Here is a 14,715-nt window from a genome sequence, read left to right as displayed (position 1 = left end):
CTCCCCCGGTTTTCTCAAAGGAGTTCTTGTAAAGTTCAGCACAGAGCCTTGCATATAGTGGGTGCTCGCTCAATAAAAAGTTTGGCTAACACTAAGGACTCTGTCCCTCTGTATTAAAATATAAGAAGAGATGAGATCCTGAACTGCTCCCATACTCCTTCCTTTGTATTTATTTTATTTTATTAATTATATATTTAATTTCTTCTTATTCCCTCTGTCATCAATTTAGTTATGAGACATTGGGCAGGTATTCAATAGGCCTGGAGTAAAATGTGAATAGATATATGTTGACCCTATTTATTGCTGAGTAATGGTGCAGATTACTGGCCTCTCCATCGTGAGCCTCTGTGGTTGGATACTGCCTGCTTTAGCAACTAGGTTTCTGTCTAGCTCAATGTTCATTATGAAAACGGTCACTGAGCGTTTCCAACTTGAGCCTGGCAGAATGGCTCCCGCAAAGAAGGATGGCGAGAAGAAAAAGGGCCGCTCTGCCATCAACGAGGTCGTGACCCGGGAATACACCATCAACATTCACAAGCTCATCCGTGGAGTCGGCTTCAAGAGGCGTGCTCCACGGGTACTCAAAGAGATCCAGAAATGTGCCATGAAGGAGATGGGAACTCCAGATGTGCGCATGGATACCAGGCTCAACAAAGCTGTCTGGGCCAAAGGAATAAGGAATGTCCCATATCGTATTCTTGTGCGATTGCCCAGAAAACGTAATGAGGATGAAGATTCGCCCAACAAACTCTATACTTTGGTAATCTACGTCCCTGTTACTACATTCAAAAATCTACAGACAGTCAATGTGGATGAGAACTAACTGCTGATTGTCCAATAAAATCATAAAACCGTGAGAAAAAAAAAAAAAAAAAAAAAACAGTCACTGAGCAACATGCTATGTGCCCGGCCCTGCCAAAGCCCTGAAAAACAACGATGAATCCAATGGCACCACTGCCTTCTAGTTTAAAAGGAGGTGGGGAGGACTGGGAGTGTGGCTCAGGGGTAGAGCGCTTGCCTAGCACGTGTGAGGCCCTGGGTTCCATCCTCAGCACCACATAAAAATAAATAAATAAAATAAAGGTATTGTGTCCATCTACAACTAAAATAAATAAATAAATAAATAAAGTGGGGAAGAGAGACAAAAGAAGGTGAAGCCAATATGCCAGAGATGGTAAGGGGGTTGTGGAATAGCATGTGCAAATTCCAGAAGGTGAGGGATAGCATACCATTTTCCAGAAATGGATAGCTCCATGTGGCTAAAGTGTGGAACTCGAGAAAGGAAACCAGAATAGATTAATCTAGAATGGTGGTTCTCACCACCTTCCAACATGATGTTTCTGCCTCCTTACAGACCTAAAAGCAATGGAGCCAGCTGATCATGGGCTGAGACCCCTGAAACCATGAACCAGACTAAAAATTTCCTCCTTTAAATTGTTTTCCTCAGGTTTTTTAATTCATGGCTGAAAAACTAACACAACTTCCAATTATAAACACAGCATGTCTTTTCATGTATTTAAGTTGACTTTAAATTCTTTCAAAAATGCTTCGTAGTTTTCATTGTATAGACTCTTGCATCTCTGAGTTAAATTTATTCTAAAGTACTCTGATTTTTTTTTTTTTTTTTTTTTTTTTTTTTTGGTGGGACATGGTACTGAAGATTGAACCCAGGGGTACTTAACTGCTGAGCCACATCCCCAACCCTTTTTGATATTTTTACTTTGAGACTCACTGAGTCTCACTGAGTTGCTTAGAGCCTTGCTAAGATGCAAGGTGGTTTAGAACTCATGCTCCTCCTGCCTCAGCCTCCCAAGTCGCTGGGATTACAGGCATGCACCACCATGCCCAGCTGTGTTTTGTTCTTTTTAATGCTATCATGTTATTGTTTTCTTAATTTTATTTTTGGATTGTTCATTGCCAGTGCAGATGTAAGAACCCAGAAACCACTCCAGACGTGGGAACTCACATAAGAGAGTTTATTAAGCAAAGAGGCTGAGTGTCTCCCTGCAGGGAAAGAGAGAAAATGAGAGGGAGAGAGAGAGACAGGGCAAGAAAGAGAGCGAAAGCCAGGAGGAGAGAGAGAGAGAGAGAGAGAGAGAGAGAGAGAGAGAGAGAGAGAGAGAGAGAGAAAGCCAGGAGGGGGGCGGAGAGAGAGAGAGAGAGAGAGAGAGAGAGAGAGAGAAAGCCAGGAGGGGGGGGCGGGGAGAGAGAGAGAGAGAGAGAGAGAGAGAGAGAGAGAGAGAGAGAGAGAGAGAGAGAGAGAGAGAGAGAGAACACGGCGTGGGAGCCATTTTTAAGCAGTGGAATTCCATGGGCTAACAAGGGACCAATAACTGAGAAGGATACTTGCTAGCTGACTGATGAACCAATAGCTCACTAGGATGTTCACAGACTGACAAGTTAGTTTGGGAGGTGGAGAAATGGCTGCAGCTGTAAAGGGCCAGGGAGCAGATTTATATTATATTATATTCCCCCGTTTTTGTTTTTATAAGAAGATCTTTCGTTCTCCAGTTCTCTCCCCGCTTATCTCTCCTTCCTGCCTAGGCCTGGTTTTGCAGGTGAGATATAAAAAGTAAGAAGCTGATGGGGCAGGGAGAGAGTCAAAGTGATTCAGTCAGGCAAAGGCCCAGGGGGCATTAGCTACTCCTTGCTTGCAGTCCTTGATAAGGGCTGGGGAATTTGGTAATCAATGGGCTCCGAAGATCCTTGACATTTCATTCTCCCAGGGGCAGTCCCCAACTTCCAGACTTCCAGAGGCAGATGGCTTTCATGGACTTCATTTCCTCTATTTGGCCAATCCCCTATTTCTACACTAACTGCCTGTCCCCAATCCTGGCTTCATTCCCCCCTATAGTTTTAGGAACTCCTTAGTAGGGAAAGGGGGAGACGACCACTCTGGCTGCTTTGAGCTGGAAGCAGGCAGCGTGGGGCAAGCAGTTTGGAGGTCCCTTTTTAAAAATTGGGTCAATTTTAGAAGTCTGACTGGGGAAGAGCAGGTTGTAAAGGCATTTGGAGGTGGATGCTTCTATAAGAGAAGAACAAAAAGACATGAGTACTGAAATGAGATTAATACAAAATAAATGTTGCACAATCTCAAACATGTCAATGAATATAATGAAGATGACAGAAGCCAATAATCCCTCACCAGGAGGTGGAAGAACTGAGAAATTTTTCCCATAACAAGGCTTAACATAGGCTGGAAAGGATAAGGCCTTTATTTGGGAACTTCTACATTGTCCAGGTTATCAGAAATGTAAACACAACATTTAACTCTTAATGTCATTGATGTCTCCAGAAAAATATCCTTTTCTATCTGTTTACCCCTTTTTGTTCACATTCTGAAACAACTGTTATGAAATTTCTGAATTTAGATAAATTACTATAGAATTGTACCTGTTAGGACATAACTCTTCATAATCTTGTTTTTAGTTTAGTGATGACACAAAGCAATTTTAAACCCTTTTTATTTACAAACCTATGAAAACACTAATAATGTTTAAGTATGTTACCCCATAGAATTTAAGGAGTTAAAGTATACACGATGTTATCTAATAATTAGCATTTTCCCATACATGTCAACTCTAATTCACTCATCTTATTGTAAAAAAACCAAGATATCAGACAAGTGTACGAACAGTAGAGATATATGACTTTTTTTGTAAATATTTTTTTACTTGTAAACAGACATAATGCCATTTATTTATTGTTATGCGGTGCTGAGGATCAAACCCAGTGCCTCACACATGCTAGACAAGCACTCTACCACTGAGCCACAACCCCAGCCCTACAACTGATTTTTGTGTCTTGATATTGTATCTTGTCTTGTTTTGGTGTGAGTTCTTTTGAAATCAAATAAGTTAATAAGAAAAATGCCTAATATTTTGGCAAAATTTATTCTTGTTTTGCTTTTGTTTTTGCTGTAATGTAAATATAATTGTTTGAATTTCATTTTCAGATTTCTCATTGTGAATGTGTAGAAATACAATTAATTTTTGAGTGTTGATCTTGTGTCCTACAACTTTGCTGAACTTGTCCCTTAGTTCTAACAGGGGAATAGCTCAGTAGTGTGCTTACCTACCATGTACTAGGCCCTGGATTTGATCCTTAGCACTACAAAAACAAAACAAAAATGAAAGAGCTTTTAGTTCTTTTTGGGGGGGCGGGGGTTTACCAGGGATTAGGGATTTAACTCAACCAGAGGCACTTGACTACTGAGCCACATCCCCAGCCCTATTTTGTATTTTATTTAGAGACAGGGTTTCACTGAGTTGCTTAGAGCCTCACTGTTGCTGAGGCTGGCTTTGAACTCTCGATCCTCCTGCCCCAGCCTCCTGAGCCACTGTGATTACAGGCATGCACCACTGCGCCCAGCAAGAGCTTCTAGTTTGAACAACATTTTGGATTCCTTAGGATATACTACAATGTCATGCTATATGCAAAAGAGATAGTTTTATTTCTTCCTTCCCAAGCTGTATATATATTTCTCGCTAATTGCTCTGGTTAGAAATTCTAGTACAGGGTTGAATAGAAGTGGCAAGAGTGAACATCCTTGTTTTGTTTGTGACCTTAGGAGAAAAACTTTTAGTCTTTCATTATTAAGTATGCTGTTATGGATATTTCTTTGTTAGTTTGAGAAAGTTCAATTTTACTCCTAGTTTGCTAAATGTATGAGTTTTGCTTTATGCATTTAAAATCTTATTTCACTGGGCAAAGTGGCGCACACCTGTAATTCCAGCAGGACTGAGGCTCCGGATTGAAAGTTCAAAGCCAGCCTCAGCAACTTAGTGAGGCCCTGTCTCAAAATAAAAACATAAAAAGGGCTCAGTGGTTAAGTGCCCCGGGTTCAATCCCTGGTACACACACACATACCACACGCACGCACAAAGTGTTCTAGTTATGACTCCCAATTTAAGTGATCACAAAGCTAAAACTGGTTTGGAGTAAAGCAAAATAAAAACATGCTAGGGCAGGGGTGTAGATCCACAAACTAGGATCTGGGTTCAAACCTCAGCACTGAAAAAAATTTTTTTTTTTCTAAAGAAAGATTAATAGGATTTTTGCCTCCAGGAGATGGATGAAAGAACTGAGGGAATGGACGTGAAGGAAGCAAGAAAGCTGAGAAGAGCTAAGGCTATAGGACAGAAATCTGAGTTCTGTGAGCTAGAGTTGCAGTGATGGACTTGGTTCAGGGCCTGGAAAACTCTTGCATGGTCATGGGTGGGAGTCTTCTTGGACTGGAATGTCACTGGAGCTGAAGAGACTGAGGAAAGATGGGGCATAGATAAGCTAACAAAGGACGATGGAAAGGAAGATACAAATCTAGGTGTCCAAACCATCACTTACCATGTAGGAATGGATGAAGGTTGGCAGATGATGGAGTTGAGGTGGAAATGGGATCTCGCAGTTAGTCTCAAAAGGAAGAGAATGTACTTCAGGGTGGAGGAGTGAAGGCATGAAGGCAATAGTGGGGAGCTGTGAGAATTCTATACTATCTCCAGCATTTTGTCTATCCACACAGACCTCACTTAGACAGATGGAGACAATGTTTGTAGGGAAATGAATTCATTATGGTGGGGTTTATTCTTCCAGTATTTCTTTTTGTAAAAATAAGCAGATAAATGTATATATTTTTATTTTCCCTTTTTTTTTTTTTTTTTTCCCTGATACAAAAGAGCCTGCTGCCTTGTACTGTGCTCTTGAACTTTTCCTGGAAATTAGTTGATAACAGTTCATAGAGATCAACTTCATTTTTTCTCTTGTAGCTGCATAGTACTTCTTTGTATGAATACTACAGTCTATCCAAATGTCTTTCCTATTCTTGGACGTTCATGTTTCCAATATTGGCATTGACAAAGAGTAAGCAATAAACTTATATATTTGTATTTTCATATTATCAAGGTGTTTCTTCAGGGGAAATTCCTAGAGTACCTGTCTATGGAGTTTTGCTAGATACGACCAAATTCTCTCCATGGAGACTGCTATGTCTGTTTCCCCATAGTTTCATTAAATGTAAAAAGTTTTGAATTTTTGCCACTGTTGGGTGAGAAATAGTATGTTTTTTGCTTGTATTATAGAAATATTAACCTTTTTGTGCAAATTTTAATATATTTATTTGAAAACCAAGTTCTGTGAAGAAGCACACTAGTCACATATCTTCAGTGTTTGCTTTCATACATGATATATGTTCAAGTATTTCTTCTCAGCTTGCCATTTGCTTTTGTGTGTGTATGTGTTACTGGAGATTGAACCCAGGGCCTCGTGCATGCTAGACAAGCACTCTTCCCCAAGCCCATTTTTAATCTTAATTTTTATACAGGGTCTAAGTTGCCTAGACTGGCCTTGAACTTGGAATCCTGCCTCAGCCTCCTGAGAAGTCAGGATTAAGGTCTTGTGTCTCTGTGCTTGACTTTGTGTTATTATGTGCTGTGCAAAACTATAGTTAAATCCTGTATCAACATTTTTTTCAGTTTTTTTCCAATTTAAGGTGAATTTTACTTTCTCTCTCTCTCACACACACACAGTTTTTGTTTTTTTTTTCTGGGTTGAGGATTGAAACCAAAGGGCACTGTATGATTCTTTTTGTTTGAGATAGGGTTTTACAAAGTTGCTGAAGCTGGTCTCAACTTGTGATCCTCCCACCTCAGAATCCCAAGTAGTTAGGATTACAGGCATGCATTACTATGCCTGGCATCTCATATGCTCCCCCCACTCCTTTTTCATTTTTCTTTCTGGTACGAGGAATTGAATCCAGGGGTGCTTAACCACTGAGCCACATCCCCAGCCCTTTTTTTATATTTCACCTAGAGACAGCATCTCGCTGAGTTGTTTAGGGCCTCGCTAAATTACTGAGGTTGGCTTTGAACTCAATCCTCCTGCTTCAGCTTCCAGAACCACTGGGATTACAGGGATGCACGCCCACACCCAGCCCTTTTTTATTTTTTGAGAAAGGGTTAGGCTTTCCCTAAATTGTTGAAACTGGCTTTGAACTTGTGATCATCTTGCTTCAGCCTCCCAAATTGCTGGGATCACAGGCGTGTACCACTGTGCCTGGCTTCATATGCCTTTTAAAGGAAATTTCTTTGCTCTCATCTGTCAGCTCTGCCCCTTTTGTGCAGTTTGAAGATTTTTTCGGTGGGGGTGGGAGAAAGTTTGGTGTGCTTATCCTTTCTTCTGGAGATTTACATTTCCCCCTTTCCCTTTCAGTATTTCTTGTAACTGGTTTTAGCCAGAAACACTGCTTCTATGAAGTTGTCACTCCTGGTCCCACATTTTCAAGCCCCCGTCCACCCAAGCCAAGGCTAAGATCTACCTAGGTTCAACCTGTGTTCAGTATTTTCCATTTTTTGTTTCACCCTTTCTTTCTGGAGATTCTTGTGCTTCCTTCAAGTTCTCTACTGCCTTCTGCTCTGTCCCACGGAGTCCTAATGTCCCTCTCCTCACCCTCCACACTCACAAGTTGCAGTACTTTAGTCATGAAGGCATCGGCCTTCATGTGTATTTTTTATTTGCTCTACTTTATTTTATGGTTCTTTTGGGGCAGGTATGGGACAGATTCATAATTAGGCTACTACTATTATTCTCCAGCCTGAGGTCTCAACATTCTTAATAGACAAATACATTTCAGCACCTAGTCAGGCAGAAAAACCACTGAAAGCTAGCAAAAGAAAGGAGGTATCTTAAGTGACAACAATGTTATATATGGCAGTTGAAGTGGAGTTGAGTGTTGGGAAGACGAATGAGTTTACCAAAAGTAACCTATTGTATTAGTAGTGGCTTTACATAGTATTGAGTTGAAAGCAAATCTTAACTTGACAAAATTAATAATTTTAAGATTGGGAATAAGACAATGAATGGTTGCTATTGTGGCTGCTATGGTTCAATATAATATCAGTATTTCCTAAAATGGCAATAAAAAAGGAAAAAAGAAAATTTTATGTTCCTCTTCAGTGCTGGGGATTAAACTCAGGGCCTTAAGAATACTACCCAGCCCAAAATGAAGTATTTTATGCAGATTAACTAGAAATTAAAGCACGGTGTGTTAGCACACACCTTAATCCCAGCTACTTGAAAGGCTGAGGCAGGAAGATGGCAAATTGAAGGCCTCAGCAACTTGGTAAGACCATTTCAAAATAAAATTAAAAGGACTCAGTGGTAGACTGTTGGTTTAGCACGTGTGAGGTCCTGCCTGGGTTTGATCTCCAGTACCTCAAAAACAAAACAAAACAAAAAAGATTTCTGTTTTATGTCTGTTTTCTTGGTTTTCATTCTTTTTTGTTTGTTTTGCTACTGAGGTGGAATCCAGGGGTACTCAACCACTAAGCCACATTCCCAGACCTTTTTTGTACTTTATTTAGAGATGGGGTCTATGCCTATACTCATCTACCACCTCCAGGGGCTTGGGAGGCTGAGGTAGGAGGATTAAAAATTCAGTCAGCCTCAGCAACTTAGCAAGGCCCTAAGCAACTTAGTGAGACCTTGCCTCAAAATAAAAAATAAAAAAGGACTGGGAATGTGGCTCAGAGGTTAAGGGTTCCTGGGTTCAACCCCCAGAAAAAAAACAAAAACAAAAACCCGAGTCTACAGTATAACCAGAAGTCAGGGTCCTCTGAGTACTTTCTGACTGGATCTGATCCTGGGTTTCCCTCTCTGCCCTTGTAGGATCCCATTTGAGCAAGAATTCTGCTAAATCAATTTAGCAAAACTCCCCACTCTTGGTACCTCATCAACTTTGCTGATGTTCAGCAATAATCCTATAGTTAATTTAGCCCCTACCCGCTTCTAACCTGAATGATTTAATTTTCTTGTTTGCTTTTTCATTCCTTCTTTCCTTCCTTTTGTGGTGCTGGGGATGGAATCCAGGAATGTTCTACCTCTGAACTATATCTCCAGCCTTTCTTATTTTTGAGATAGCTTCACCAAGTTGTTGGAGTTGGCCTTGAACTTTCGATTCTCCAGCTTCATCCTCCTGAATCACTTGGATTGCAGAAGTGCACCATTGTGCCTGACTCTTAATAATTTTCCATACAGTGATCCCATTCTGCTCATTGGATACAAATCTGTAATTATTTTTGGATTTAAGAGTTGAGTCCAATCTGTCTCCCCTATGTAAGATCTCCTTGTGGTAGTCTCTATACCTATCTCCATGGCTTCATTTGAATAAAAAGTCTACCTTATTGTCTTTAGTAAGGTCATGAACAATTTTAACAGTGCCTAGTATAAAAGAAGTATTTATGATAGGGGAAACTGGTAAAAAAAAAAAAAAAAGTTAAAGAAAATTAAAGATTTAAAACTTACTATTGTACAATGCTGGGAAAACAATTTCATTTTTTAGTGTGAGAAGACTAGAGAAACAGGTTACAGCTCAAAGCTTCATCAAAAGACCATGTATGCTGGGGAGATAGCTCAGTTGGTAGAGTGCTTACTTTGCAAGCACAAGGCCCTGGGTTTGATCCCCAATAGCGCAAAAAAAAAAAAAAAAAACCCGACCATGTATATGATATATTTGAATATATGATCAATAATAGTTTCCTTGGTAAAACCTGGGCTTTATGATACTAGCACTATTTAAAGAAATGCTAAAGACATCTAACAGTTGACGTTTGACAGAATTCAAATCATCTAGAGGAATCATCCAAAACTAAACACAAGGTTTTGAACATACATTAATTATAGAAGTACCCAGCTATAATTTAATAGTTGAATCTCAGCTTTTCTTTTGTAAAATGTAATAATACCTACCTTACCAGACTGTTTTGATGGAAAATTCTGTCCACAAAGCAAGTAACACAGTATGCAGAGCAATGCTATTAAACGTAGCTATTTAACACAGTTTGTACTCAAAAGAAAAATAAAACCCATACTGAACATTCATGAGCCATCGATTAGCAGGTAAGCCAGCCAAAGAAAAATCCCATGTCTAAGCTATTTATCTTTGGTTAGCTGACCATAAATGGCAGGTGCTAGGGAAGATTATGAATGGATCTGTTTGGTTCATACTGTGTTACTCTCTGGTTCTAACTCCAAGTCTGAAAAGTCTTCAGTTCTTCAGATAGTCTCTAAGATACCAAAATAGACAAACAGACAAATAAGATTTCAAACCAGAGTAAAACAGTAAAACTTGGTTTACATATTTTACTTCTCCTAGATCTTGATTTTTTAAAACAGATTTTAACTGGAACAAAAAAGTTTTGTGTCCCTTTTAGCGGAATTTCAGAAATCACATGATCAAAGAGTAAGCAGTTGACTTGCAAAGTTGCAGCTGCTGGTAAGGAGGTTCTATAGTTTGAAAAAAATATATTCTAAAAATTACCACTGTTTTTTGTTATAATATTTATTTTGAAATTCCAAATAATGCTAAAAAAGGGTATGGACTTTAAAAATATATTCATATATATTAAAAGAGAATGTAAGTAAAAAATAAAAATAGAGAAACACTGCCCTAGACTTTTGTAGAACATGAATCTAATATTTCATACTATTTTGCTGTGTCTTACTAAAAAATACAGATGGCACAGCTCTTATATAGCTTTAACAACTTGATTATAAATTGCTTTCAAAAGTAATTTATTTGGATTTTCCATATCCTTTAATGAACTGCAAATATATTAACAGAAAAGACTTTCCCCCCCCCCAAGACTGTACAATTTCTGAAATAAGTCAGGAAAAGCAAAAAGAAGACACAAAATTACATTGTTTCAATGCAAATAGAACACACACATCACACCCACACTTGCATTTTCCCAGGTTTTCACAAAGAAAACAGGTCAACAGATTTCTCGGTGAAGACCCACACTATACTCTGGCTAATCAGAGACTTTGAAACTGTTTTCTTCCAAAAGAGTATTTTTAATAGACTAAATACTGGTTTATCACTGAGTTTTTGTTTAAGGTACAACAGCAGCATGGTTCAAACGTTACTTGCAGTTTATGAAAAAAATAAAAACTTTTAAAGTAATGAAATACAGAAAAAGTAGGGACCACCTTTCATTATTTTTAGTACCATTGCTCATTTGAAAAAATATTCAACCTTCTAAAATTCCAGAGTAGTAACCACTTCCATGGGGAAAAAAATCTGATGCCACGAGATAACTTCTGAACAAAAGTGTGTGTGTGTGTGTGTGTGTGTGTGTGTGTGTGTGTGTGTGTGTGTGTGTGTGAAAAGCTTAAACAGAAAAAAGGATGTCAAAGTACTTAGTATTTTTAATTTCCTTCAAAGTAACTTCCGAAATTGACAGAAAACATTTTGCTGGGCCAAAATGTGTTTCTTCTTCTGTTTCTATGATCCCCATTCTATGGGGAAAAAAAGGAAGAAAGAAAGGAAAAGAGCAAGAAATAGTTACTAGGTAGGAAATAAGGCTTTGAATACCAAAATTACTTTAAAAGTAAGCATAAAGAAAAATAAAATCAGGTCACGTGCAGACCAAAAGTGTCCCTCAGCCAGCTATTGCCATGGTGTGCCTTCCATAGCTATCCTTTTATTCTTGGTCTGAAAATCAGTACCAGAAAGTCTCTCTGGCCCAGTACATAAATTCGTACTACAAAAAGATTATATTTCAGCAAGTTATGTTCTGAGCTTAGCTTTTTCCAGGCTTTCTAACTCAAGTTGAAGCCTTCTATGAAATTCTACATCTGATACTGTTATGTAGCTGGCTTATGATTTGCCAATAAAAAAAAAAAAAAAAAAAAAGAATCTAAAAATAAACATTACAAAACTAATGGATAATAAAATGGAATATTTGTTGGAATCCAAGTGCTAGCCTTTGGGAATTTTTAATGATATTCATTTATTCCCAACCTTTCCTTTTCCTTTTAAATTACTTTTTAGATAGCACACATATATAGATTTAGGTAGGAAATTTTGTTAAATGCTCCTCTTGCACCTAAACCCTAATCCAAGAGTTGACTTGAATTAATTTATAATGGTATCTAATCCATGTTTGGTGAGATTAATAGTAAATGACAGAAAATTACTGAGTCTATAAGCTAAAATTATTTTCACATCTTTTGTAATTCACCTTATTTTCACAGCTTGACTAACAAATACAGGTAACCAGTAGGTAAGTTTGTCCTTCATCAAATAATCCAAAATAATAACGGTAGGCCTGCCATTCATAAGAAACTATAATTTGTTATATTCTGACATTGGCACTAAATAAAATGTTAACAACTAAAGTTTTCCTAAAAATTTCAATACATTACAATAAAGGAGATACACAATTTAAGACTGTTTAAATCTGTTACTGTGAAATTCCAATAATTCCCATTTTATATGCATAATTAGATCTTTAAAATTGTGGCCATTCCCCAAAGACACCAACCCATGTTATGACGAACTCAGGAGAGAACCTGCCTCCTTCATCAGAATTTTCTTCCCCCAAGATAAAAATTCCAATATTCTAAACCCAATTACTCTTAGTAAAAGTTTTGGTGACTCACGCTACCAAAAATAATCTGAAGCAGAGAGCTGAAAAGAATGGAAATGACTTCAACAAAGATAACCACACATTCTTGCACTCTGCTTAAACACTTAGAAAAGTCAAAGGGACACTGTCTTGAACAAATGTATATTCAAGGTTATGGTACAATTATGATTGTATTAAGGCTTTCACTATCATGATCTCTTAAAAGTCTCTCTTTAGTGTTCTCATACTGATTCTCACGGTGAACTTAAGTGGTCATTAAGGGCCTTGTTTTGGCTTTTCAGTGGGGAACCACTCTACCATCTCTGAATGTTAAAGGTGATCCCACAGAGCTCAAAGAGATGAGGCAATATGGTAAGGACCAATTTTAAAGTTTGCAATACTAAGACAACAATGATCAACACTTTGAAGCAAGATGAATAAATTAAAATTCTTGGTTAGACATTAAAGCATTCTTGCCAAGAATAAGTGTACATTGTAGGGAGGGTTATTTGATTCCTACATACCAGTCCCAATATGCCCATTATATTTGTTCATAGGAGACACTGCAAGTTTAAGGTAATTTACATTCCTTGGCAATCAAGTTACTCTGTTATAGGCAATGTCTTTTATTGTTCCATCTGGCACTTGCTAACACCATTCTTGAAGAACCTAGAAATGAAGGTCAGTCACTCTGTTTATCAGGAACAGAACCAAATAAAAACAAATATTTGGAAAAACGACCAAGAAATTCTGGTTCATCACTATTTTCCATGTCTAATGGTTCCTTCAAGATAAAACATAACTCTTCCTTCCATGATAGCTTTGCAACTAAGGGAGATTAAAGAAAAAAGAAAAGAAAGTTCCCCACCCTACCCCCCTAAATTGTCATTCATACTGGTAAAAGAGCCAGTCTTGTTAGCAGCTAAATATTGCACTGCCTTTCATTCTGTATACAGTCAGGGTCCAATGAAAGTGGCACACTTATGGTATAAATGATGGATGATGACAATGCCGGCTCAAGAGTGAAGACTCGGTATACGGAGGGACAATAAACATGTCAGCACTGGTCACACATCCAGTTGTAAAAGTCTGAGTTCCAGAAGTTAAAATTCATCACTTTCAGCTGCATGAAGTTGTGTGTCATCTGCATCTGTCATGCTGCTCTCCTGGGATTCATCTGTTCCCACTTTAAAAATAAAACAAAAGTCTATAGTAAGATGTCTGACAGATACATCTTATTGGTTCATGAAAACAAGGAAAATTGCATTATGTTTAGAGATGAGACACTAAATAAAGAACACTGAAAATCCTAATTTCCTTTAATAAAATGTAATTCAAATTCCTTATTTTATAACACGTGATATTAATTTATTGAATTTAACCTTTCAAGATTTAAAACTGCCTCTTCCTAACTGATTCCTTATTCCTGCCCCCAGAATTAGAAATAGTTCTCTGAGAAATATAAATTAAAATTAAACTGAGATTTCATCTCACTCCAGGCAGAATGGCAATGATCAAGAATACAAGTAACAGGCTGGGGACATAGCTCAGTTGGTAGAGTGCTTGCCTTACAAGCACAAGGCCCTGGGTTCAATCCCCAGCAACCGCCCCCCCCCCCCCCCAAAAAAAAAAAAAAGAATAATACAAGTAACAATAAATGTTTGTGAGGATGTGGGGAAAAAAGGTACGCTTATATATTGCTGGTGGGACGGCAAATTGGTATAACCCTCTGGAAAACAGTATGGAGATTCCTCAGAAAACTTCGGATGGAACCACCATTTGACCTAATTATCCCACTCCTCAGCATACATCCAAAGGACTTAAAATCAGTATACTATAGCCAGGCATAGTGGTGCACACAATCCCAGTGGCTCAGGTGGTTGAGGCAGGAGGATTGTGAATTCAAAGCCAGCCTCAGCAACTTAGTGAGGCCCTAAGCAACTCAATGAGATCCTATCTCTAAATAAAATATAAAAAGGGCTGGGGATGTGGCTCAGTGGTTAAGGGCCCCAGAGTTCAATCCCCAGTACCTAGGGGGAAAAAAAAATCAGCATACTATAGTGACAAACATACTATACTATAAAAAAATCAGCATACTATAGTGACAAACTATATCAATGTTTATAGCAGCTCAATTCTCAATAGGTAAGCTTACGGAACCAACCTAGGTGCCCTAAACAGATGTATGGATCAAGAAAATGTAGTATATATACACAATGGAATAATCCCAGCCATAAAGAAGAATGAAATGGCATTTGCTAGTAAATGGATGGAACTGGAAACTATCATGTTAAGTGAAATAAGCCAATCCCAA

At 38.2% G+C, this 14,715-nt stretch overlaps 2 protein-coding genes across 5 annotated transcripts in view; one reads left to right on the top strand and one right to left on the bottom strand.

The window, feature by feature from the left end:
* The first annotated feature begins 419 nt into the window (after positions 1-419).
* LOC306656758 (large ribosomal subunit protein eL31-like) lies at positions 420-872 on the top strand. Its single transcript, XM_079132301.1, has one exon. The coding sequence runs from the start codon at positions 446-448 to the stop codon at positions 821-823; it is 378 nt and encodes a 125-aa protein (XP_078988427.1). The 5' UTR covers positions 420-445; the 3' UTR covers positions 824-872.
* A 9,798-nt stretch (positions 873-10,670) lies between these two features.
* Positions 10,671-14,715, bottom strand: part of CDC27 (cell division cycle 27) — a gene marked incomplete at its 3' end in the record, with an annotated part of 57,801 nt that continues 53,756 nt past the window's right edge. For all 4 annotated transcript variants that reach the window (XM_079134953.1, XM_079134952.1, XM_079134955.1 and 1 more), the window contains exon 19: positions 10,671-13,587. In XM_079134953.1, coding sequence (XP_078991079.1) covers positions 13,505-13,587 — 83 coding nt within the window. The remainder of the gene's footprint in view (positions 13,588-14,715) is intronic.

Source organism: Sciurus vulgaris, assembly GCF_902686455.1.
Source record: "Sciurus vulgaris genome assembly, chromosome: 3".
NCBI lineage: Eukaryota > Metazoa > Chordata > Mammalia > Rodentia > Sciuridae > Sciurus > Sciurus vulgaris.
The sequence above is the reverse complement of the archived record's forward strand: the minus strand, read 5'-3'. Positions and strand labels throughout refer to the sequence as shown.

Coding starts and splice junctions, on each gene's coding strand:
- LOC306656758 (XM_079132301.1), top strand. CDS start 446: ATGGCTCCCGCAAAGAAGGATGGCGAGAAGAAAAAGGGCCGCTCTGCC.